Source organism: Mesoplodon mirus (assembly GCF_964341445.2).
Source record: "Mesoplodon mirus genome assembly, chromosome: 15".
In the NCBI taxonomy this organism is placed as follows: Eukaryota; Metazoa; Chordata; class Mammalia; order Artiodactyla; family Ziphiidae; genus Mesoplodon; species Mesoplodon mirus.
This window is the reverse complement of record NC_138991.1, coordinates 56,686,022-56,709,075: the sequence shown is the minus strand read 5'-3', so window position 1 is coordinate 56,709,075 and position 23,054 is coordinate 56,686,022. Positions and strand designations below refer to the sequence as shown.

The 23,054-nt window shown below is 56.3% G+C and overlaps 1 protein-coding gene across 4 annotated transcripts in view; it reads left to right on the top strand.

The window, feature by feature from the left end:
• Window positions 1–21,378, top strand: part of CLEC16A (C-type lectin domain containing 16A) — a 209,791-nt gene extending 188,413 nt beyond the window's left edge. For 2 of the 4 annotated variants that reach the window (XM_082600684.1, XM_082600683.1), the window contains exons 22-23: window positions 7,622–7,783; window positions 17,871–21,378. In XM_082600684.1, coding sequence (XP_082456810.1) covers window positions 7,622–7,783; window positions 17,871–18,226 — 518 coding nt within the window. In that variant the 3' untranslated portion in view covers window positions 18,227–21,378. Of the gene's footprint in view, window positions 1–7,621; window positions 7,784–14,144; window positions 14,269–14,668; window positions 14,732–17,870 lie in introns of all 4 variants that reach the window. The other 2 variants (XR_014291540.1, XM_082600685.1) reach the window with 2 other exon arrangements.
• Window positions 21,379–23,054: the final 1,676 nt, after the last annotated feature.

Below are 23,054 nucleotides of genomic sequence, written 5' to 3'. Positions count from 1 at the left end.
TGTGATTTTCAAAGGTAGCTTCTGCAGAGGTTCTAGAAAAGACAGGGGACGGGAAGCCCACCCTTGATCAGGCACCATGCAGCCAGGGCAGTTCTGTTTTCATCTTGCATGTAAACTAGAATTTCACTGTCGAGAGAAAAAGTTTGCAAAGTGCTGTGATGTGCTGTTATCTTTCCAGAATGAGGCCCCATCTCCAGCCAGGCAGCTGGATCTTCCGAGAAGCTGCCTTCAGGGACCTTGCCCAGGAGGGTGTAATGGGACAGGAATCTTGCACATGAACTGGGATGTCACAAGAGCTAGGTCACTTGGGACAGTGTTCCTTGAGGTCCTGGCTCCCGGGAAGCGAGAGCCAGGTGGTAACCTCAGCTTCCCCTCCCTGGAAGTCGTTCTGGTACAACTTTTCACTTTCCACCCACCTTTATTGTTGGACTCTCACCGTTTAGTTTGTGTTCTCGTGGCTTTCAGCATTTAGTATTTTCATTATTTAATAGCCATGGCATTTGGGTTTGGGTTTTAAAATATCAGTCACCTCAAATCCTTCCTGGAAGCGGGAGGTCTGTAGGAGCGTCTGTAGGGGCAAGGCTGTGGAGTGAGGTTGGTGCCGTTCAGTGGTCACAGTCCCCGAGATGAAGTCTAAGCCAGTGGTGTTCCTTCCCCTTCAGCTCTCTAAAAGGTCCCTGTGGAATCCCCTACTTGCTCAGGTCTTTTTCACACTTTCCCGTTTTTAACCTGAAATAGTTGCACTTCAGTCACATAACCAATATCTGTTATATATAGTTATAGTGTGCAAAGCAGCACAAGCTCTGGGCAGACCGAAGAGGTCAGCTGAGGCCTCCCTGCTCCTCGGAGGTTTAGGAAACCTTTGGCTCAGACCCCCAGTTCTCTTGCCTGCACACGTGCAAGCCTTCCCACCCTTTACTCTCTTCGTGGTTCCGGCTGTTTCCAGGTCTTGGCCTTCACGTGTAGTCTCTGTGTGGCCTCGTGTGAACCCAGATGGAAACACGGTTCCTTCACTGTGTCCACCAAAAAAAGTCCACTTGCACCACACAAGGAAAGAGTTGAAGGAGCATTTCCTAAAGATTTGGGGGGTCGTGGGGGTCACCTCCCCTCTCAATTACCCCTTCTCCTCTTTCTCCTCACTCCACCTCTCCCAGATTGCCCCCAGGAAGTGCAGGGCAGCTTTCCCTACACTGGAAGCTCTGGGGGCCGGCTAGTCCCTGTCCCTACAGAGCTCAGCTCACGTCCCTGCCTTAACAAAGCTTTTTCCCAATTGTCAGTTAAGATTAGGTTCAACTACATAATAGAAAAAAACCCCAAAGAGTTTTATTTCCCTCTCAGGGAGAGGAAGCCTGTATGAAGGTAGGGGCTCCACAGAGGCATCAGGGACCCAGGATCCTTCCTGCTCAGTGCTCTGCTGTCCCTAATATGTGATTCATCCTCGTGGGCCATGACAGCTGCTGGAATTCCAGGCATCACATTAATGTTTCAGGAAGCAGAATGGAGGAAAGCATACCTCCTTCCTTTTAAGAAGCCTTCCTAGAAATCAAACACGTCACTTCTATCTCATTGGCCACAGTTTCGCCACAGGGTTGTGCCTAGCTGTCAGATTCTGTAATTGCAGATGGAAGGGAGAATGGGTACTGGGAGACAGCTCACAATATCAGAAACACTGTCTAAAACCCTCTGAACCCCAGAGGATTCCAGGTGCTAGCTGTTAAAATAATGACAGTTGTTGCACAAAATAGCAAAGCATCTTTGCAGTCAAGTTTCTTATGCGTTAGGTGGGCTGACGGGGCCCCAAGGCTGGACAGGGCAGGCTACGGGAGCACAGGGGAAAGAACCGTTAACCCCACTGGCTGCAGAAACTCTTGCCCAAGCTGGCCCTGAGCTGTGTGAGCCTTAAAAGATAGGGAAGCGATCTGTGAAGACAGGAAAGAGGCGAGAGGGAATTCCAGACCAAGGGAACAGCCCAGCTGAGGCCAAGAGCAAGTGGTTCTTGTCACACAGTCTGAGATGAGACCTGTCTGAGCTGCTAGAGGCAGGCGGCCCCATCTCCACCGGCCCTCCCCTCACCCCCACTGATTGGGGTGGGGCGAAGGTAGGGTTTGAGGAGGGAGCTGACAAAACGTTGCTGGGGGGCTTCCCTGGTGGTGCAGTGGTTGAGAGTCCGCCTGCCGATGCAGGGGGCACGGGTTCGTGCCCTGGTCCGGGAGGATCCCACATGCCGCGGGGATGGGCCCGTGAGCCATGGCCGCTGAGCCTGCGCGTCGGGAGCCTGTGCTCTGCAGCGGGAGAGGCCACAGCAGTGAGAGGCCCGCGTACCGCAAAAAAAAAAAAAAAAAAACGTTGCTGGGGGTTGGAACGTCCCTGAGTCCTGTGGATCTGACCAAGAATCCAAGGATACAGAGCAAGAGATTAATAACTGAAACGCCGACGAGCACCAGTGCATCAGGTTGGGGAGGGGGAGGAGCCAGCTCACCCCCTCCCTCCAGTTGCTGCCACATGTGAATGGGGCCCAGTGATGCCAGATCTTTCTTAAAGAAGCCAGAAATCCAGACTTGTATGTACAGTCTCCCAGTGTGTGAATGGCGGTGCCTAAAACAAGCAGACAAGCACAAACACGATGTGAGCAAAGCCAGACACATCTGCGAGCCTCTGGGCTGCGGTTGGCCGGCCCTGGGCCCTGCCTGCCATGGCATCCTGCTTCTCCTGGGGAAAGCTTCGTGGGCGTTCCACCCAAAGACAGCGGTGTGCCCGACATATATTTGGGGTGCACTTTTCAGCATCTTCTCCTTTGCCTACATCCCAAAAAGGCTGCGGGGTTCAAGTCAAATTCAGATTTATAGGTGAAAAGAAAACTACTGGCCATTTAAGCCAGGAGACCCTCACTCACTGTACTGTTTCGCATAAAGACGTGAAGACTCGTGGAGAAGAGGGGGCTTGTCCAAGGTCACAAGGCCGTTTGGGCAGAGCTTCAATTCGAACTTGGGGTTCTGACTCCCAGCCCAGTGCTCCCTCTAGCAGTGGACCTAAAATAGAAGGCTGACCTTTTTGTGGTATTTTTGTACTTGACAAAGGCCAGAGAGTTACTCACGAGTTCACCTTCCCAGAATAACTGTCAGAATGGGGCCAGAGGGCAGCAGGAAGACCCCAGCCTGACCCTGTGAAGCCCAGGGCTCCTGGAAAGCAAGGGATGCATTTCACCATTGGCCCGCCTGCTATGGAGCTTGGCATCTGGCCCCAGCTGTGGGGAGGTTCTTAGTGGGTCCAGGGGAGAGAGCTTTGGAGGCCAGAACAGATCCCAGGACTGTGTTAGGGACCCAGCAGCTTCAGCCTGCCCAGTTCCCAGCGGCTCGTGTGCCTTCCTTCATCCTCCATTCTTTTTCTGGTTCAAGATACTATTTGTGGTAGGAGTCTTGGAAACTTCAGACAAGCACGAAAAAATTAAACTCACCACAGCAAACCACCTGGTTCTCCCGCGACTTCTGCTTCAGCCCCTGCCGTCTGTTCGCTCTGCTGCCCAGACAAGGAGGGAGGCAGAGCCTAGATTTTTTAACCTTTTATTTTGTTTACAACAGTGGGAGCAGGTGGGACATGCTCTTTCTAACCTTTTTTTATTTACTATGTCTTGAGCGTTTCCCTCAGCACTTCATCTGCTTTTACACCAGCATGTCTCACAGCGGCCGAGGATTTGGTCAACCCGGCGTAGGGGACTCGATTTGGCTTTTCCCTGATTGGTGGATGTTCCGAGTGCCTCCAGCTCCCTAGAGGGATCTCCCTGGTGTCACACACACCAGTGCTTTGAACATCCGTGGACCCACCCACGGCGCCTTCCGCAGCATCAGTCAGGTTCTAGATGTGGAATCAGCTGGCTGGTGTAAAAACCCATACGGCCTTTGATATGCATCTCACAGGCTGTTCTTGAGACATACTCGGGGACGGCCAAGAATTTTATCTGCTAGAGGAGCTCTCAGGGAGACCTGTTTGCCTGTGCCCTTGTCCCATGATCTCTGGAGCATCTGGGCATTTGCAAGTACTTGGCAGCCCATGGGTGTTTGACTCGCGCCCAGAAAACCCCTCGGCACCCCCGCCAAAGCTAGTTCATCGAGAACTGCCTCCCCGGGAGAAGAGCAGGGGGCCAGGTGCTCGTCTTGAGTTCTCTGCAGAGCCCTCCTGACCCCTGACATGTCAAACTGGCTCTCAAAGTGTTGCCGCCTCGATTTGGGGAGGAGCCCCATGAAATTGCAAGGGGAGTCTGGGCACCAAGCTAAAAAACAAACAAACAAAGGGCTTCCCTGGTGGCGCAGTGGTTGAGAGTCCGCCTGCCGATGCAGGGGACACAGGTTCGTGCTCTGGTCCGGGAAAATCCCACATGCCGCAGAGCAGCTGGGCCCGTGAGCCATGGCCGCTGAGCCTGCGCGTCCGGAGCCTGTGCTCCGCAACGGGAGAGGCCACAACAGTGAGAGGCCCACGTACCGCAAAAAAACCAACCAAACAAACAAACAAAAAACTTCACTGAGCCTTTCTGAGTCCCCATGCCATGGAAAGAGGGGAGGTGGATTTTTAGTAGCAGCAGACAAGGGAAAGATGCATTCAGTTGCCTCTGCTCAGCTAGACCCGCAAATGGGTGGTATCAGCGGTTGGTGTTTTTTTGTTTTCTCTCTAACTGTTAGCACCTACAGAAGGTGCACCATATTTTTTGTCAACCTATGGCTTGACCCCTAATCCGTTCTCCAAATGAAGGAACTTGAGTATCCTGACCTCAGTCTCAGCATCTCGTCTGCTACCCCACACACTCCACCCCACATGTCTTACAGTAATAAACCAGGGCGTTAAAGTGCACAAGAGAGAAGATGTGTGTCTTTTTTTTGGGGGGGGGGGCTGCATTGGATCTTCGTTGCTGCGTGTGGGCTTTTCACTAGTTGCAGCGAGCGGGGGCTACTCTTCGTTGTGGTGCGTAGGCTTCTCACTGCAGTGGCTTCTCTTTGTTTCGGAGCACAAGCTCTAGGCACACGGGCTCAGTAGTTGTGGCGCATGGGCTTAGTTGCTCTGTGGCATGTGGGGTCTTCCTGGACCAGGGGTCGAACCCATGTGCCCTGCATTGGCAGGCAGATTCTTAACCACTGCGCCACCAGGGAAGTCCCAAGATGTGTGTCTTAGGAGAAGGTGTGGGTGACCACCTTGGTGACTGCCACGTCATTCTTTCTGGCTGGGGTGTTTGTCGGGAGTGTAACAGGGTCGTCTTAGTCTCAACTCTCTTACCACAGTCTCCGGCCCCTCTGTTCACGGTTCTGATAAATAAGCAGCTCAGGGAAAGCTATCCTGACATTTTGATTTGTTAAGGAGTGATTCATTTTCAAGGCAAGTAAACAGCTTGTAAACTTGGGGGTTTACCACTTGAAGTGATTAAGAAGTAAGCAGCTATTAAGCTGGTTCTGTGGGGCTGTGGCTGCCTTCCCCCTGGGAATCTTCCTGGCTGGTGTTTTGGATTCGCCTTGATGTTTGCCATGCTTAATCTGAGGCTCTGCCACCACACACGCAGTATATCACATGATGCCTCTTCCTCAGAACTCCAGCACGGTAATCCTGCTGTTCTCCGCCGTTGGTCGGTGCGGGGAATTTACCCACCGTGCTCCCTCCAGGCCTCGCATCTGCGTGCAGTCACATCGCCTGAAACCCGGGATGGCCTGGCTGGGGGTATAAATAGACCCAGCTTTTGATCCTTAGACAAAAATAATCTTACACAAACATTAGTACAAAAGAGCTTCTCCACGGTGGCTGGGTGTGGGTTCCCCTAAGTCCTGAGGTGGGGACAGAGCATCGGGTCCCCTTGCATGCCTCCCCACCAGGCCTGCCCACCAGCGGGTGGAGGGAAGGAGGCTCAGGGAAGTGGGGAGACTTGCCCAGGCCCCCGCGGCTGGTAAGCGAGCGGATCAGTATGGAGCCCAGGCTTTCCTGGTGCCAGAGCCAGTGCCCCCATCCTCTTCCAGGCTGTGCACACTGTTTCCCTTGAGGGCCGGGGAGTGAAATATTTCAGGCTTTGTGGGCCGTGCGGCCTCTCTTGCAACGGCCCAGTGCTGCCTTTGTAGCTTGAAAGTATCCACAGGCAGAACGTAAGCAAAGGGCATGGCTGTGTTCCAGTAAAACTTTATTTAACAAACAGAGGGCCATAGTTCTCCAACCCCTGCTCGACACCCCACTGCCTTCCTGAGTTCTGAGAAAGGCGTGGTCAGGCCTGGAGAACCTGCTGGAAGAAGTGTCAGTGGGCTCTGGGCCGAGAGAGGTGCAGGCGGCGCAGGCGGAGAGCCTGAGGTTTGGGGCCGGGGTGAGTGTGCTCGGGGTGGCGAGGCTTGATGTGACTGGCCAGGAGGGTTGGGGTCCCCACTCTCAGATGGGAGGAGGACTGGCCCCCATCCCTGCCCTGACTTGGTGCAGAAACAGGCTGGGGCACAGAGCACAGAGCTCCTGGGGAGCCAGCACAGTCTGCACAGGCTCCTGGGAGCGTTGACAAGGCGTTTGTTCCTTGGGAGCTTTCCCGTGTTTCGTGGATGAAATCAGAAGCCGCGGCCCTTTAGAAAAGCAGGCTGTATGTACCAAGGCAGGAGTCAGGGTCTGGGAAGGCACATGCCTACCGGAGGAGGGGCTCCGGCACGGCTCAGTCAGAAGGGCCCCCTCCCGTCATAGAGAACAGCCTGCTCCCACCGCGTGCCAAGCGCGGAGCAGGCTGGATGGGCCTGCTTGTACCCGCCTTGTTCTCCCCATGTACCCCTGCTGCAGCGGGGTGGGGAGAGGCCGGTGACACACGGCCCGCCAGCACCTGAGAAACGACACTGGGCACGCGTCCTAGTGCTTCTGCTGGTGAAGCAGGGTTTGCCCAGGTCTGCAGGTCTCCAAATTGTGAGGCTCCTTCACTCCCCCGGGGCTCTTCCCAGGCTGTGAAGGCCGCAGGCCCCAGAAATGTGCGGTCCCCATCCCAAACCTGGAGTTGCTCTGAGGGCCAAGTGAATCTCTGTGATTGCTAGCTTTTCACCAGAACTTTCCTTCTTCCCACCAAACTCGCCACCAGACCCGCCAGGGCAGAGCAGATTCTCTGGCAGGGAGCGTTTTCAGGGTCTCCCCTCCGGCCCAGTGTGGCGTTAAGAGCCCCTGGCAGAACTCGAGTGTGTGAGCAAAGGTACCGAGGTTCGGCCTTGAGGATGTCCCGAGTCCCTCTGTGAACTTCACCAGGACGCCTCTGAGCCCCGAGGCTGTGTGTCCCCTTCAAGGGCGCAGCCTGCGCGGTGCAGAGCCAGCATCAGCACTGATTTACGGCTCAGCCCCGCCCCAAGTCCCCCGCACCCCAGCTCTATGGCGGCTGCACCCTTTCCCTTGAAACAGCTTCGCAGCGTGTCCAGGTCAGTCCCAGGCCCGGCGAGCTCAGCTGATAACGGGGAGCAGACCCAGACTCCGAAGGAGCCGGCTTTGTGTCGTTTAGCGCCACCCTCACGCGGAGGCCCCCAGCCCAGCCTTCTCCGTGGGAGCTTGCCACAGGGGGCCACACATGCAGTCCCCAGGGAGGTAGCGCCCCTCCCGCCAGGCCGCCTGTCCCTCCCGCTGGGTCACGTCCCGCCTTGTCTTGCAGGCTTCGCCGTGGCCCAGTGCATGAACCAGCACAGCTCGTCCTCCCTGTCCTCGCCGTCGCCGTCTGCCAGCGGGAGCCCCAGCGGCAGTGGGAGTGCCAGCCACTGCGACTCGGCGGGCGCCCGCTCGTCGTCCAGCCCCTCGGCCGCCCAGAGCCCCGCAGGTATTGGCCACGGACACGGTGCAGTGGGGGGACTTGAGGGAACCCCGCGACCCCTCCACCTGAGAGCCCCGACCCCCAGCTGCTCCCCACCGCTGTGTCTGGGGACACTGCCACTCGGGGGTCCGCATCCGCTGGGACGTGCTGTTGGCGGCAGGCGGCTGTCGGCTCCCCGCAGGGGAGGAATCACTCCCTTTGCAGGCCGGCCCACTGGAAGGCCTCCCAGGCGGCAGGCAGCTGAGCCTAAATTCTCCCCATTATCACCTCCGGAGCCTTAGGTGTCATGAGGAGGGGTCTCCCAGGCATGATTGTTTGAACTCTGGCGAAAGAATCGTGTCTCTGCTAATTTTTTTTTTCTCCTCCATAACACACCAGTTTCTTCTTTAAATGTTTGGTGCAGTCCAGTTGTCTGTGACGAGGGGGGGTGCATCTTGCCGCCCTTTTGAGAGTCTGTCAGGGTGGGCTAGAGTCACATCCTGCCCTCCTGTAACTGTCACAAGTGTAGATGTGGCACGGAGAGACCCCCTGAGCAGGGAGCCTGGAGCGAGACGTGTGCGTGGTCACCCTGTGCTCTGAGCTGCCGTGAGCCCCTTGCACGTGAGCCCCTTGCCGCAGGGCCTGAGATCCCTGGAGTGCAGATGCCGGCTTATTTCCTGAGCAACGCGGCCCCAAGATGCAGCTAGAGGAGCAGGGCCTTGAGAGTGCATGACACTTCACACCCCGGCGGGTGACCCGTGGGCCTGGAGGGCCCCGGACATCTCTGATTTGAGAGATCCCCCCCATAACTCTGGTCTGCGCCCCCATTTGGGGACCCTCAGTGTCCTTTGCTGTTCCTGCAGGGTCCCATCCAGAGCCCTCACCCATCATATTTCAGAGACCTGTGCAAACTCTTGTTAAGTGATAGATCGATGGGTCTTGACAAAAGCGGTGCTCCAGGGCGGCACCCACCACGGCGCCAGGAAATCGGGGGACCCCTGGCCACCATCCGCTTGGCACCAGAGACAGAGATCCCCTTGGGCTCCCGCACCTCTCTGCGGAGTTTTCACCTTCCACTTTTCTCAGCAAAGGGTTAACCCCGCCTGGTCTCCATGCCTGTGGCTCAGGGCAGCTCTGGCCTGCAGCCCCTCCCTCCTCCCACAAGCATCCATTACCTCCATCTCCGACTGACATTCATGGGGCCCCAGCAGCAAGGTGACCCTCAAGCCACCTCCCGTAGACCCCCGTCCACTCGGCACCTGCTCCCCTCCCTGCCCCAGCCCAGGGAAGATGACTGCCCTGTCTGAGCTATTTCTGAGCCCGACTTAAGGTTGGCTGTGTATCCAAGCAGTTGCTGCTGCTGTTCCCAGGCTCGTAGCTGGGAAATTCAGACAGAGCTTTCTCAGAAGCCAAGATCAGCCCTCTGCCTCCCCCTGAAGCCTGGTCTCATGCTGGCTCTGCGGGCCAGAGTGCAGGGTTGTGTGTTTATGTGCTCACGTTTGTACGCGCGTCCTGCCTGCATGTGCACGGAGTTCTGTGTCTCTGTTGTGTGGACCCAAACACACACACATACTTACAATTGCATTTTGGGTGAAAGGTCTCTTCCTGGTGCGGCTGTGTATGCCTTTTTTCATTTTTAAGGAGGCGCAGCCAACAGCTAAGCGAACCAATGAGCCATACACTTCTTTGCCTAAAACTGAAGCCAGCAAAGACCCACATTATCAAAATCGTGCCTGGGTGTGCAGCTGTCCACCTGAGTGTGGGCCCTGGGGCTCTGCCCTTGCCCACCTTGCACCTTGCGCTAGTTTCTTTGTTCTTGGCCTCCCTCAGCCCCTCCATCCCTACCCCCACCATCCCCTGCTCGGTGCCAACGACATGTCTTCTCAACTCAGAAATGCAGGGGCTGTTAGCCTGGTTGTCAGGTCGATAAGTGATGGTCAGGCCCCCAGCTGTCTGCTCCCGATCGGTGTGTCCCTGGCAGGCCTGCGGAGACAAGCGTGCAAGGCCCCATTTTTTATGCTGCCTGACAGTAAAAGCCTGGGGCCCAGCCTGCCTGTCCAAATCTCCGTAGACGCTGAAATAACTCACCTCCTGATGCAGGGCCGTCCTGTTGGGCGGCTGGTGCTTCACTCTCCACTGAAGAGCCAACTGTTGATCCCTGGAAGGAGAGAACATCGGTGCCCACGGGCTGGGGCGGCAGATCTCAGGAGGACCACCAGTCACTTCCTCTCAATGCCAAACTTGCAGGCCGGCCTTCAGCCACCGGGTGCATCCAGAGAACATCACGTGGGGTTTCCATGTTCCCTGTAAGGCAGGTCTACCCAGACGGTTCCAGCATCTGCCTGGTGTTCTACCAAGCCATGCTGGACGGAAGAAGAGAGGCCGGTTTTTGTTGGGACAGGTGCCCTTCTGCCCATTCCCGGGTTGAAGGCAGCCCAGGGTGGTGGCCCAGTGTTCAGGCGTCTGATTTGGAAGCCACCAGACTTTCCACCACAGGGCCTGGCCACCACCTGCCAGAGGCAGCATCCTTGGAGGGCCAGCCGGGCCACAGGTTGGGTCAGGGCCTCTCCTCCACAGCCCAGCCAGCCTGGATGGCAAACATCTGCAGCCCAGCCACGGAGCCACTTGTCCTCCAAGTGGTTTTGGAGGACACAGTGCAGAATCAGAAGCATTCCTGACCCTGTGTTTCCAGAGCTTCCCGGAGTCCAGGAGGTTAGAGTGGAGAGCAGCCACCAGGCTGTTTGCAGCCGGAATTAGCAAACTCCAGGGGCTTCTTTGCCCTTGAAGCCACACCTTGCACCTCAGGGTTTGGTCAGGAAAGCACCTGAGAGATACCATCTACCAGGGCATGAGACAGGCCCAGTTTTCCGTGTCTCTGCTCCATGGGGTCGAAACCTGGAATCGCGCAGGGATACCTGTAAAAGCCAGGGGCAACCTTCGCACTCTCAGCCGTTGATGTGGCCTGGCCCCACCCCCACCCCCCGCCCCCACCCAGCCCTCTGGGTGTGCACCCGCCACGGGGCGTCCCGGTAGGCAATGCTCCCAAAACCCACGTGTCAGGCACAGTGCTCACAAATACGTTACAGACACCCCCTTGTTGCGTCCTGCCACCCTCCACCTCACACTGTGCTGTTGAAAACACAGGGGCTTGGAGAGGTCACACGGCTTGGCCATGCTGCTGCAGCTGGTGGCAGGGGGGCCCAGATAGGGACCCAGCCTTAGCAACCCAGAGCCCTACTCCGCCTCCTGAGACAGCCCAGCGGAGCATCGCTTCGGTTCCTAAGTCTGTCCCAGGTGCCTCCATGGGGTGTCCCTGAGACCTGGGCCTCGGGTTCCGATCGTGGTTGGGGGCCACCTATGAAGGGTGTGCATCTCTCCTCCCCAGGCGACAGCTGCTCTAGAGCCAGATGAAGAGCCTCAGCCCATTCACAGAGGCCCAGGTTGCTGTGCAGCCCCAGCCGGCGAAAGCAGGGCTATGCAGCTCTGGGGGCGGGGGAAGCCCAGTGGTCCCCAAATCAGCAGCAAAATGGACCCCAGACGGCCGCCTCTGCCAGCCCAGATGGGTTCACCCCCAGATGAGGGTGTGAAACTGCTCTGATGCTTGGTTGTGTTTTCTGCCTCCGCCCTCTGTCCAGCCCAGGGGACCTTAGCGTTCCCTGCCTGGAGTTGAAAGAGGCCCACGCTTATCCCTAATACGGATTTCCTCAGCTTCCCATGGGGCCTCCAGTCTGAGCGCCTCGGGCCTTGTGGACACCAGGCCTGATCTCAGAAGGGTCCCTCTGAGCGTGGCCCTCCACCTGCCAGCCCCGACACCCCACCTAAGAGGCTCTTCTCTCTGCCTCTTCCTACCTCGGCCTTGGTACCCCACGCCACCCGCTACTATGCACATGTCCTGGGCACAGAGGGTAGCAAAGCCTGGAAGGCACAGGCTGGCAGGGGAGGCCGAGTCTATCAGAGGACCACACAGATAAGTGTCCAGTTATAAGCTGTGAACTGGAGGCTGCGGGCGGGGCCAGAGACTCCCAGAGAAGGTGTCACTGGAGGTGAAAGCCCGAGGATGAGGGGGTGACTGGGCCAGGGCTCCCTGAAGAAGGTGGCCTTTGGGTGTCACACAGTCCACCAGGGCCCAGCCCGGAAACTGCCTGGTGACAAGTTGATTCCTTTTCCCTATCTTTCTGGGATCTACCTATCAATTCCACTCTTCCACATACAGACTCAGGGGGCAGTCTGTGTTTGAGAAACAGCCCCTATGCCCATCAGGGCTGAGGCCCAAGCGGCGGCTGCAGACCCAGCACAGGCAGAGGGACCATCACCAGAAGGGGGAAGGGTCACCGCCTAGAGGCGTCACCACTTTGCCAGTCGCCCAGAGACACCCTCTGCTCTGCTTCTGAGTCTCCTTCACACACCAAAGGCACATGGTAGGCCCTTGTGAGTGACTCCTCAGCAAGTACAGGCCCTCAAATCGGGGCCAAGAGACACCCCAGACAGAAAGGTCAAAACTGAATTCTCTGGGAACCAAAGGAACCAACCAGAAAGAGCTGGGGGCAAGGGGATTTTATTTTCATTGTCGATTATTTACCTGTTAAAGCTGTGCCCAACAGGGTTTACCATCTGGTTTTAGCACCTGATGCATGAGCCCACCTGTTCCCACTGTCCTTTAAAAACAGTGCCCTGAAATCCTCTAGTCTTTCCGGGGAGAGCTGGGCGCCCCACGCTGTGGAAAAGTCCAGGACCCTTTTGCCTGCTCAAACGGTATAGCCAGCCTCGTGGGCCTCGGCTTATTCCCCAGGGAGAAAATTACAGGGTTGGAATCGGCATTTTTTTTTTTCCCTAAACGTTTTATGGTTTTGAGAAGCTGAAATTGCAGAAAACATATGGCGGGAAAGAGAAAATAGATCCAATTTTAGAACCAAATGTAGGATCAGTAGGAATACTTTAGAAATATCTTCTGGGTTATGCCTGTACACGCACACACACACACGCACACGCACACACAGCGTGGGATTCTAGTAAGAAAGCCGTCTCCTCAGCTAAGAGCTCCGTGACCTACACCATGTTCCTCAAACAGCCACTCTGCCTCCAATCTCCAATCTGTTGCGTTTCACAGGTGTTCTGGGTGAGCCACTTTGAGGAGGATGACAGAAAATCGTTTGTTAAAAAATGAAGTCAGACTGAAGGCCAGGCTGCTCTTTCCAGCGTCCATTTTCAGAGCCAGGGAGTTCTGAGCTGGGGCCACTCTGACTCTGCCCTAAGGGTTTATAGAAAGAAGGAAGAGCTTGGTTCCTGGTGGCCCTGTGCTGGGAGCCTGACGCGGGCCCTCCCTCCCCCATCCTCACCTGCTCCCTGAGATGATTGTCTGAAAGTACGACCTTCACCCCAGAGCACCATCCCATTTGGGCCAGCTGAGCACCAGACAGCCCAGGGCCGACCTGTGTGTTACTGACCCCGGGCACCGTGGTCAGGTGGGACTTTTAAGGACAAAACCCCAAGCCAAACGTGTTCTCTTTTCTCCGCAGTTTTATCCATGACGTTAATTTTTTTTTTTTAATGCGGTAAAATACACGTAACATCAAATGTGCCATTTTAACCATTTTTCAGCCTACAGTTCAGTCCCTTCGCCTTGTTGTGCTCCGTGGCACTCATCTTAAGCTCTGATGTAATCCCGGTTTTGTCTCAGAGGTGGCCGTTCCTCCCCAGGGAGATGCTCCTAACATTTTTGTTGCAGCCGCTTGGCATCTGCCCTCAGATCTTGCTGCTGTGGTTCAGTCTTGGTTTCAAAGGTGCGGATCACCAGAGTGTGGCCGGGAGAGTGTCACCTCGTGGCTGGGGAGGGGGTGACTAGGGAGGGGGTCACGGGAGGCTCTCCCAGAGCTGTGCTGGTGGCTTCGGTGGCTGCCACTGAGAGCCCTCGGCCTCATCAGTTGGGGTCAGAAATCTACTTGTTTCCCTAACTTGCTTTGGCTCCAATCCCCCAACCACACACCCTTCCCTCCTCAGACTGGCCCAGGGATGCAGGGTTTTCATCTTCACCAACAGGCAGTTCTGTTCCTCCGCCCCCGAGGGTGCTCACCGAGACCAAGTGTCGCCGATGACCCCGAGAATTTCCTTCCTGACAGGACTGACCTCTGCCGTCTTTACCCGTCTTTGAGTCCCACAGGCGGATGATCTGGTTCTTAGCTGTCCCAACACCGCCTCATCGTGGGGGGCGGAATGGGGGTGTCCTGCCTGCATGGGGGCAGCGTCACCAGCACCTGCTGGGTCAGGCCCCCCTGCCTCACGCTCTCGTCGATGCTTCGCGTCCATCGCTGCTCTGTGTCCCCTCTCCGTGTCACCTTCTCCGTCCCGTTGTTAAAGGCTTTCTATGATCTGTCGCTGTGTTTCCCTCTAGTCAGGAGTGGCAGGAAAGGACGCCGGCGAGTGTTCAGCCTGTCGGAGGCCGACAGTCACGGCGGCCACTGGGTTTAGTGCTTCGATCGGCAGCTGTCACGGCACCTCTGGCACGGTCACTGCAGGCAGGTCTCCTCCGGTAGCCTCCTCGGCCCGCGACGCCCCTGCACGCTGCATTTCCACACCAGCAGGCTCCCAGGATGCCAGGCGAGGGCACGGGGAGCCCGGGCCACTGACCCGAGCCATTTCCTCAGCTCCAGTCCCTTTCTGGCCTCATCCCGCCTGAGGACCGAACCCCCGGCCCTTCACCCCTATGTCAGCTCCTCCGAGGCAGCCCCGGGCAGCTTGGAAACGCTGTCCTCCGCACCAGGCTCGGTGCAGGCCCTGAGCTAGGGGGATTCTCCAGCCCCATCCCCGCAGGGCCCCCCCAGTTTAGGCCCCAAGGGTTGGGCAGTAGAATTTGCAAAAAGCCACAAAGAAGTCAACTAGTTGCTTTTTTCTTTTCCTTTTCCCTTTATCCCCCAGCCTTGCTCGAAGCTAAGTGGTAGATTCCATCACGTTCCAGCCAGAGGCCAAGTCATTTCACTTGTAAGCGCACTGGTGGATGTGACTCCATCATCTCCCCTTCTTGCGTTTAGAACTCCAAATAGTGGCCGCGGGTGGGCCGTGGTCACTGCCACCCTCCCGCGATGCTTCTCATAGGGTTTCCCACCTGTGCCCTCCCGCTGGGCAGCTGCACTTGCCAGGCAGGAGCCTTTGCCTTCTCTTGCATTTAAAAGCTGCTTCCTCTGAACTTTGCCCTCCAACTTGCTGTGCTGCACTGTCCTTTTCTTCCCCATGTCTCTCAGTCTCACCTCCCCTGGCCTGAGTACATCCAATCCTCATTTTTATTGGAAACTGTCACTCACTCGCCAGGGGTCAGCTGAGCCCCTGCCCTAGAGCCACAGATCAGCTTCCGAGGGTGCTGGCCAGGGACTCAGGGGACCCGCTGCCTTGGTGTCAACTTGAGGCAGCGCCATGGGGAGGCCCAGCATCCCTCACGGGAACCTGGACGTCGGGCTTTCCCGCTCCAGCCTCCACTCGTTTCCTGGGTCAGGCCCCAACCTGTGCCCTCAGAGCTCGGAAACACCAGCAGGTGAGCGAGGCCAGAGGGTTAGCAGTGACCACTGCGAGTTGACCATAAACTGACCATAAACTGTGTCCTCGCGAGGTAATTTTCCCCCCGTGAAAACTTGGCAGAGTTCTTGGTTTTTTTCCGCCTCTTGAATGCATAAATTTGTAGCTAACATTCAGGAAGCAGTTCTTGGTTTAAAAATAGGTAGGTAGGGGGCTTCCCTGGTGGCGCAGTGGTTAAGAATCTGCCTGCCAATGCAGGGGACACGGGTTCCAGCCCTGGTCCGGGAAGATCCCACATGCCGCGGAGCAGCTAAGCCCATGCGCCACAACTACTGAGCCTGCGCTCTAGATCCTGTGCTCTGCAACAGGAGAAGACACCATAATGAGAAGCCTGCACACTGCAACGAAGAGTAGCCCCTGCTCACCACAACTAGAGAAAGCCCGCGTGCAGTAACGATGACCCAACACAGCCAAAAATAAAAAACATTTTTTTAAATAGGTAGGAAGGTAGATAGATAGGTAGAAAGAACAATGTTGTAGGTGATGGGTAAGAGGAGGTTATTTTTCCTATTTAAAAAAAAAAATAGGAAGAGTCTGTTTTTCAGGGGAAAAACCAACCCTTTTAATAAAATTGTTGGTTCTCTTCCTAAAGAAGGAACCAGTTTTGTGTGTGTGGCATCGTTCGCTGATTTGTTTTCTAATATATTTGATAGCAACTTTCCCACACACTTGATCATTCTTATCACCAGAAACCCCGTTAGGGATCAGGGAAAGAGGTTTGTCGGCCCTTTTGAGTATCTGCGTGCAAATGCAGACCCAAGCAAAGAGGGAATTCTCACAGAGAAGTCTGGAGAAAACGTGAAAGAAATGCTCTGAAGCTCTGTCTCCAGGTGGCACAAAAGTGCCCTTGGAGAATCAGTCATTTCTAAACTGCCTCGTCATCAGCTAAGCTGACACGTGGGTCCTTATGCACGTAAGTTCCTGGACACGCTTGTTTGAAGCAAGGTGAGCCTGTACTCAGAGCCCCACGTTCAGATTGCGATGGGTCACAACCTGAGCCCAGGCCTTGAAACCAGCCCGTCACCACAAGGCGTCCTGAGTGGAGCAAATTCATTGAAATTCAGAGAAACCAGAAAGTGTGTGGGGTGTTTACTCAGCATTTGTGGGCTGAGATCACACCTCAAATCATTTTTTCCACTAGCGCTCACCCATGTCCCACTGCCACCCTCTCAGAGCGAGGACAGACCCAAAGCCCCACGCAGTGGTTTTCTCTGGGCCTTATTTCTCTTTTAAAAAAAAGAAAGAAAGAAAGAACGAAAAGAAGAAAAAAGGCCTTGTGAAGAAGTGGCCTGGGGCCTTTCCGAGCTCACCGTGCCCGGGAGTCCTGTGGGAAGCTACGACGTGTCCTCTGGGAGACTTGATCTGTTGCTTGAGCTTCCTCTCCACGCTGGGGATCCTCTTCCTCTCCTTCATCCCATTCTGTATGCCCTTCGGTTTTATTTTGCTCTTGGTTTTTCCATTCTTTTGCTCTGTGTTCAATTTGCGGTTCTGTTTTGTTTTGGCTTAAGAAAAAAAAAAATACAACTGACTTAAGTGGAATCACATTGAACCAAAAAATGTCTGTCATCATCCCAGGGCCCAGAGTGCTTTCAGATTCATTGTCCTCACAGTGTCCTCGGCGCCTTGTTGGCCCCAAGATCTGTAACAGAGGAGATGTGCTTTCCAAGCGAGACGCCCACGGCCTTCGTACCCATGTTTTCAAATCACTGGCACATGAAGTCCTGAAAGATGTTTCCCACGAGGAACCCCAGTGGCAGCTGGTATCTGTCCAAGCCAGCTCATCTTTGGAAAGCAAATAGGCCACTTGTCTGTAATCTAATCACGGATTTTGAAAAGCATCAAAAAAAGAAATTGCCGCTGCTAAAATAACCGCATCGGGCCGCGCCTTCCTCCTGACGTGGTTTCTCTCCGTGGCCCCTGGGGGAGACCCTCAGGATAAGAATGGCCTGAGCGATCACAGCCCCTTTCTGGGTGCTAACTCAGCACTTAGAGGAGGAGCAGGCGACAAAACCACAGTCCGAGGTTTTGTTTTAGCTTTGCAAAGCTGAAAAATTGTATAGAATTCCTTTTTTTTTTTTTTTTTTTAAATACTGCAGGGAGTTACCTCTTGAGGAAATGTTACCAAATATAGACTCTGGGAATGGCCTGAGGTGATAAGCACACCCAAGCCTGTTCTCTCCCTAAACGCATATTTATCAACAGGCAGGTGGTTCACACACAGAGCCTGTCTGGGCTGTTTCCTGGCACCAGGAACTGGGCTTCTGGAACCCACTCATTGATTCTGCACAAGCCCCTAATGTGTCCCTTGCATCACAAGTCAGAGTAACCATGGGCCCTGACAGATTTCCCCCAGGCCTAGCTAGGGCTGGATTTGCCAGCTTCTGTGTCCCCAGAAGGAGGAAGTGGAGACAAGCTATTCCCCCAGCACATCATCTCCCAACCAGACCTCCCTGGGCCTTTGTTCAGCACGGGAACAGAGGGTGCCAGCATGAGCAGAGCGTCTCAGAGCTGAGCATACCTTTGTTTTTTCTCCTGCCCCTCCCCCACCCAGATGACCCCATGACTATGGAACAGCCTCAGCCTAACCTTCCCGACCAGTTGGTGATCGTCAGTGAAACAGAAGCAGAGGCCAGGCCCAGCAAGATCCTGGCAAGGAGTGCGGACGTGGAGACAGTCAACCTGTGCCCCAGCCTCATCCCCGCCCAGCAGCCCACCATCTCCCTGCTCTGCGAGGACACTGCCGACACACTGAGCGTGGAGTCACTGACCCTCGTCCCGCCCGTCGACCCCCATAGCCTCCGCACCCTCACCGGCATCCCCCTGCCACCCACACCAGCCGCGGTGGGCACAGGGACCCCGGACGAGGGGGCTGTGCAGCCAGAGCCAGTGGGCCCCGCCGAGCACTGAGTTGACCTCCCTTCGTGCGTGCAGCCCCGCTGGCAGGGACCCGGAGCAGCTGACACGACAGACACCTCGGGAGTGTCCGAAGTTCTCCTCAGCCCCGGTAACTGCCTCGAACCATCCTTGCAGTCCTTTGCTCCGTTTGAATTCCCCTTTTACTTCACACCTCTTTGAGACCAGGCTGGGACCAGTGGCGACACCCCAGCGAACCCAGATGACTGACGGTTCAACCAGAGGAGGTTGGGCTGGTGTCAGAGCCCATGGCCCGAGGGCAGCAGGACCCACCGACAACACTCCCTTCATCAGCCAGCCCCTCCCCAGTCTTGAAGGTCCTCTGCCACTGTCCCCAGTGAGCACAGAAGAAGCGGACGTGGTCACTTTGTGTAGAAATTTGTAGAAAAGCAAACTTCGATAAACATCTCCTTTGGATATTTATTCCTGCTTCTGGCAGCAGATGAAAAACATCTATTTTAAAAGTTCAAAAAAAATCCTCCACCCTAAGGTTTGATGTCATGTTAGAAGTGTAATATTACTGTTGAGATTTCATTTTCATTTTGCCTTGAACTTTCCAGCGTTTTGGGTTTAGAGTTCTCAGTCTGGCTTTCTCCATTGTCTTAAGGGATTCTCATTTCTTTGTTACTCACTAACTCTGCAAGCCTGTGGAATGATAAAAAGTCCCTTCCTGGAAAGGTTAGAGTATTTTCTAAGCAAAAATAAGGGAGAGACTCGTATTCTCAGGTACACACAGAGGTGGGAGGACCCAAAGTTTCTCTGCCGTGGCAGCGTAGGGGCCTTGCGTTACCCAGAAGATCTTTCCATGAAAGGGGGATAGTGCGGTCAGCTCCCCACTCAGGACCATTCCTCGTCTCTCCGGACTGAAACCAAACAGGACGGTTTTCCGGCATCACCTTCGGTTGTCGCCATCTCTCTATTTGTCTAAGAAAGAACGATTTAGGACTGCAGACATTCCAGCCCCCGTGGCCGTGATGCAAAGAAAAGGCCACAGAAACCGTCCTCCGAGTCCGTCACCTGCTGCTCAGTGGTGTGGGTGCCCGCATGCAGGGACATCCCGAGAGCCAGCCCCCGCCCAGCTGCAAGGACGTGATGTCCGAGCTCACAGGGCCATCCTAGGAGCTCGGGGTTTGTCCCTCTTCCTCTCAGCTGCTGCTGTAAAGATGCAAGCTCTTTTTTAAAATGGAAACCCCCAGTTTCTTCTCCCTTTGGGCTGGGTGTGTGCAGGCCAGGTCTCCGCTATATCCGATAAAGCTCCCAAGAGGTTCTTTCTACTCAGCCAGGCAAGGCCAAGCGACCCTCACCTCTCTGGTTGATGCTCAGACCTTCCAAAACTTGCCTCCACGTGTCCCACAGGAGTGCCAGCACCCGTGGTGTCAGTGTCAGCCGGTCCGGGTTATCAGGTGGCCTCAGGAAATGCCCCACACGCTTACAGTCCCCAGTACCTCCCCCAATCTGCTGTCAGGCAGGGCCTGCCCGGGCCAGACTTCAGCCTCCTGAAGGAAACACACTGGTCCCCTGAGGAAGGGGAGTGGCGCCTCCAGGACAGATCTCTCCAGCCTTAAGAAGCCCTCCAGGCAGGTGAGCCCAGCCAGCACCAACAGGGGAAAGACCCAGCTCAGAAAGGCAGCCATTTAGGCAGAAATTCCAGGGACCCCGGCAAGGAGGGACAAGCCATGACCTTCAGGAGAGCCCCTTGGAAAGGACAGGCAGGGGGAACGGAAAGAGGGAGAAAGTCCATGTTGTCAGGGACAGGGGCCCCACTGGTTCTTCTGCCAGGATGCAGCGGCAGGCTAGCCCCAGAGCCACTGACTGCCGGTTTTGAAACGATTCTGGAGCAGCAGAAATGAGAGAAGGCCAGTGACCTCCCAGCTGGTGGCATTATCGTGAAGAACAAGCCAAGGCGTGTGGACCCTGCCCTGGGACCACCAGCCTGCTGTCTGAAATCCAGCGGCTCCAGGTGGCTTCAAGCTCTACGGGAGGAAAGTCTCGGCCGGGGGACAGCATGCCCAGGAGGACCTGCATCAGTATCACCCAAGCAGGAGAGCTGAACGCAGCCCAGCCTCCATGGGCTCTTGAATAGCAGGTGCGATCAGACCAAGCTTCCGCCCCACATCTGGCCCAAGGGCAGGCCTCTCCCCGGGTGGGCTCGAGGGTTTGGTTGTGGGCAGCCCACAGCCGGCTGGCAGCCAGGTCTCCACCGTCTGGGCAGCAATGGCACAGCTATGTTTTCAGGAGCCCCCAGAAAATCTAACAGTTGGGGCACCTCCAGAGGGGCCCATCCAGACAGCAGGTGCTGGGACTCTGGGGCAGAGAGGTATAGCCAGGAATCCTTGGCGAGCCCGGGGCAGGGGCCATGGCCTGTGACACACGAGTACCAGACTCAGATCTCTGGGATCGGCCTCAGCAGGCCCATCCAGCCCGCCATCTCCATGTCCCTGCAGAGACCCTCCCCAAGTCCACATCGGGCCCACTGGGTTTGCCAAGTCAGGGGCAGGGCTGGCCACATGAACCCCCTAACGTCAGCTTTGAAAGTTGCTGGGGAGAAGCACATGTCCTTTCCAGTTTGAGAACTTGAGCCAACGAGGACGCCTCTCAAAGTCAGACAGGTATGTGCCCCCCCCCCACCGGGGGTGGGTGGGAGGGATTGTCCTCCTGCCACCGGCAGGCCCTCTGTGCTGCTCTTCCCCCATCAAGCCTGCCCTGCTTGCTGCTCTCTGCAGTAGGCAGCTCCCACCCAAGCACCTGCACTGCGACCTGGGGGTGAGCGAGGAAACGCACCTCTTAACAGGCATACACCAAGATTTCTCTAAGGTCTGAAGATGCACTGTTCAAAAAGGCACAGGGTGAACCAATTCTCATCTTCTTTTCTAGACGCAATAAATAAGAAATATTTAATGTAGTCATGACGACATTGGGCATAAACTGTAAGGGTTCCTTAAGTTCCTCTGAGTTGAAAATATGTAAATAATTCTTGTCCCAAGGAGGAGCAGGGCTGGGAAACCTCATGCTTCTGGGCTACGGGACTGTTGCAGGGAAGTACCTGCTCTCGCCAGCATGACTCATGTTTCGTGGGTACTGAACACGAGGGTGGAAATGAAAACTGGAACTTCCTTGTAAATCTGAACTTGGCAATAAAAGAAAAAGTTACCAAGAGTGTGGCTGCTGCTCCATGGCTCTGTGGCGGGAAGGCCACGGCCAGGCGAAGGAGAAGGTTCTCGGCCGTCTGCAGCTGCTTGGCGAGGGGCAGCAGCTGGGCCCTCCCTGCCCCCACCCTGGCCTGGGATCCCCACTTCCTAAAAGGGATGTGGCTCTTACCCAGGGCTGGGAGAACGCCTCAGGTGCTCCCTTCAGAAAGGGCCCCAGCCCCAGGCAGGTACCATGAGCCTGGTCCGTGTCTCCATCCCTCAGCTGTTGGGCTCCATGGAGCCTCAGGTTCCACGCCCGGAGGGCGGGCTCCTTACATTCCTGTCTCGCAGGCCAGCACACAGGCGCACCAGGGCGCGGGGAGCCTGTGCGATGTCACTACCGCGCCAGGGGAAGCGAGAAAGGCTCTCCGCTGAGGACAGTCAGGTGAAGTCATGCTGTGCCGAGGTGGGCAGCTTTCCCGAGCACACGGACGTGCACCAGCATGAGCTCTGGAAATCCCTGGAGATGGGATCACGGGTTATTCCAGAAACTTCTGACTCTCCAGCTCAAGCCTGGCCCAGAAACAGCCGGACCGTCTGGGCCTTGAGGTAAAACCCGAGTTGAGTACAAGGCATGAATGGGGCACCCGACTCGTGCCGAGGGTTGAGGTGATGTCGGTGGGAAGTGTGGGCCGCTGCTCCGTGTCCGGCCTCTCACTGGCCGCCAGCAGGGGTTCAGCCCCGGTAGGTTCCTCCGAAGTCCGCCCATGAGGCCTGTGGCTGAGGTTGGACCCCGCTCTGCACCGGGGCGTGCTGGGGGCCCGGTGCTGGGTGCCCGGTGCTGGGCCAGGACCGGCCTGTAGCCTCGCAGGCACATGGACACTCGTGTCATGACGACTTTGGTCTAGAAAAAGGCACTCGCTGGAAGGATGCCCAGGGAGAAGGTGGAAGACCGGCCTCAGGACCAGTAGAACCAGGGACAGCAGCTGTTGGGGGTTCGGCTCCCTCCCGCCCCAGGGCTCCGTCCAGAGCGCCTGGGGTTGGTGGGGGAAGGGGGCGACAGGTCAGGGGAGCAGGCGAGGAGCCGGGCAGGCGCTCTCCTGCAGCACAGCCCTGCCCTCCCACAGGTGAGGAAACAGGCCCAGCAGGGCTCTGCAACCTTCCCACGCAGGGGCCCTGGAGCGCAGCCAGCCTGCGCTTTGTGCTGCCGGGCCGAGCATCCCAGGCTGTTTATGGGAAGGAGGCAAGCAGCAGTTCTGGGACGTGAATGGCTGTCAGAATCATCTGGAACATTTGTCCACCATCTCGAACCACGTGCCACCCCAGACCTGGTCAGTGAGAACCGAGATGGTGTCCGGCGGGAGACCCTTGCACAGCGCGGCACGGAGGGCTTCCTGGCTCTTAGGGAAATGCCGGCCTCTCTTCAGGAGGCAGTCTGGAGCCAGGTCACCCCCGCGTGCTTGGGTTTCCTGTCTGCAAAGCAGGGACGGGAACAGGCCGCCCCGTGGGTGGCTCGGATGGGGAGAGCCTCGCAGGCTTAGTGCTCGACTCAGGGCAGGCGGCCTGGGGGCCCTGGTCTCTTGGTGTGAGACTCTCAGTGGCAGCTTCCACCACCCCCTTCCCGGGAATGGCCCGTGGCCTGTTTGGTGGCCTTGGGCCAGTCACTGCCTCTCCGAGTCTCCAGTTCTTTGTCT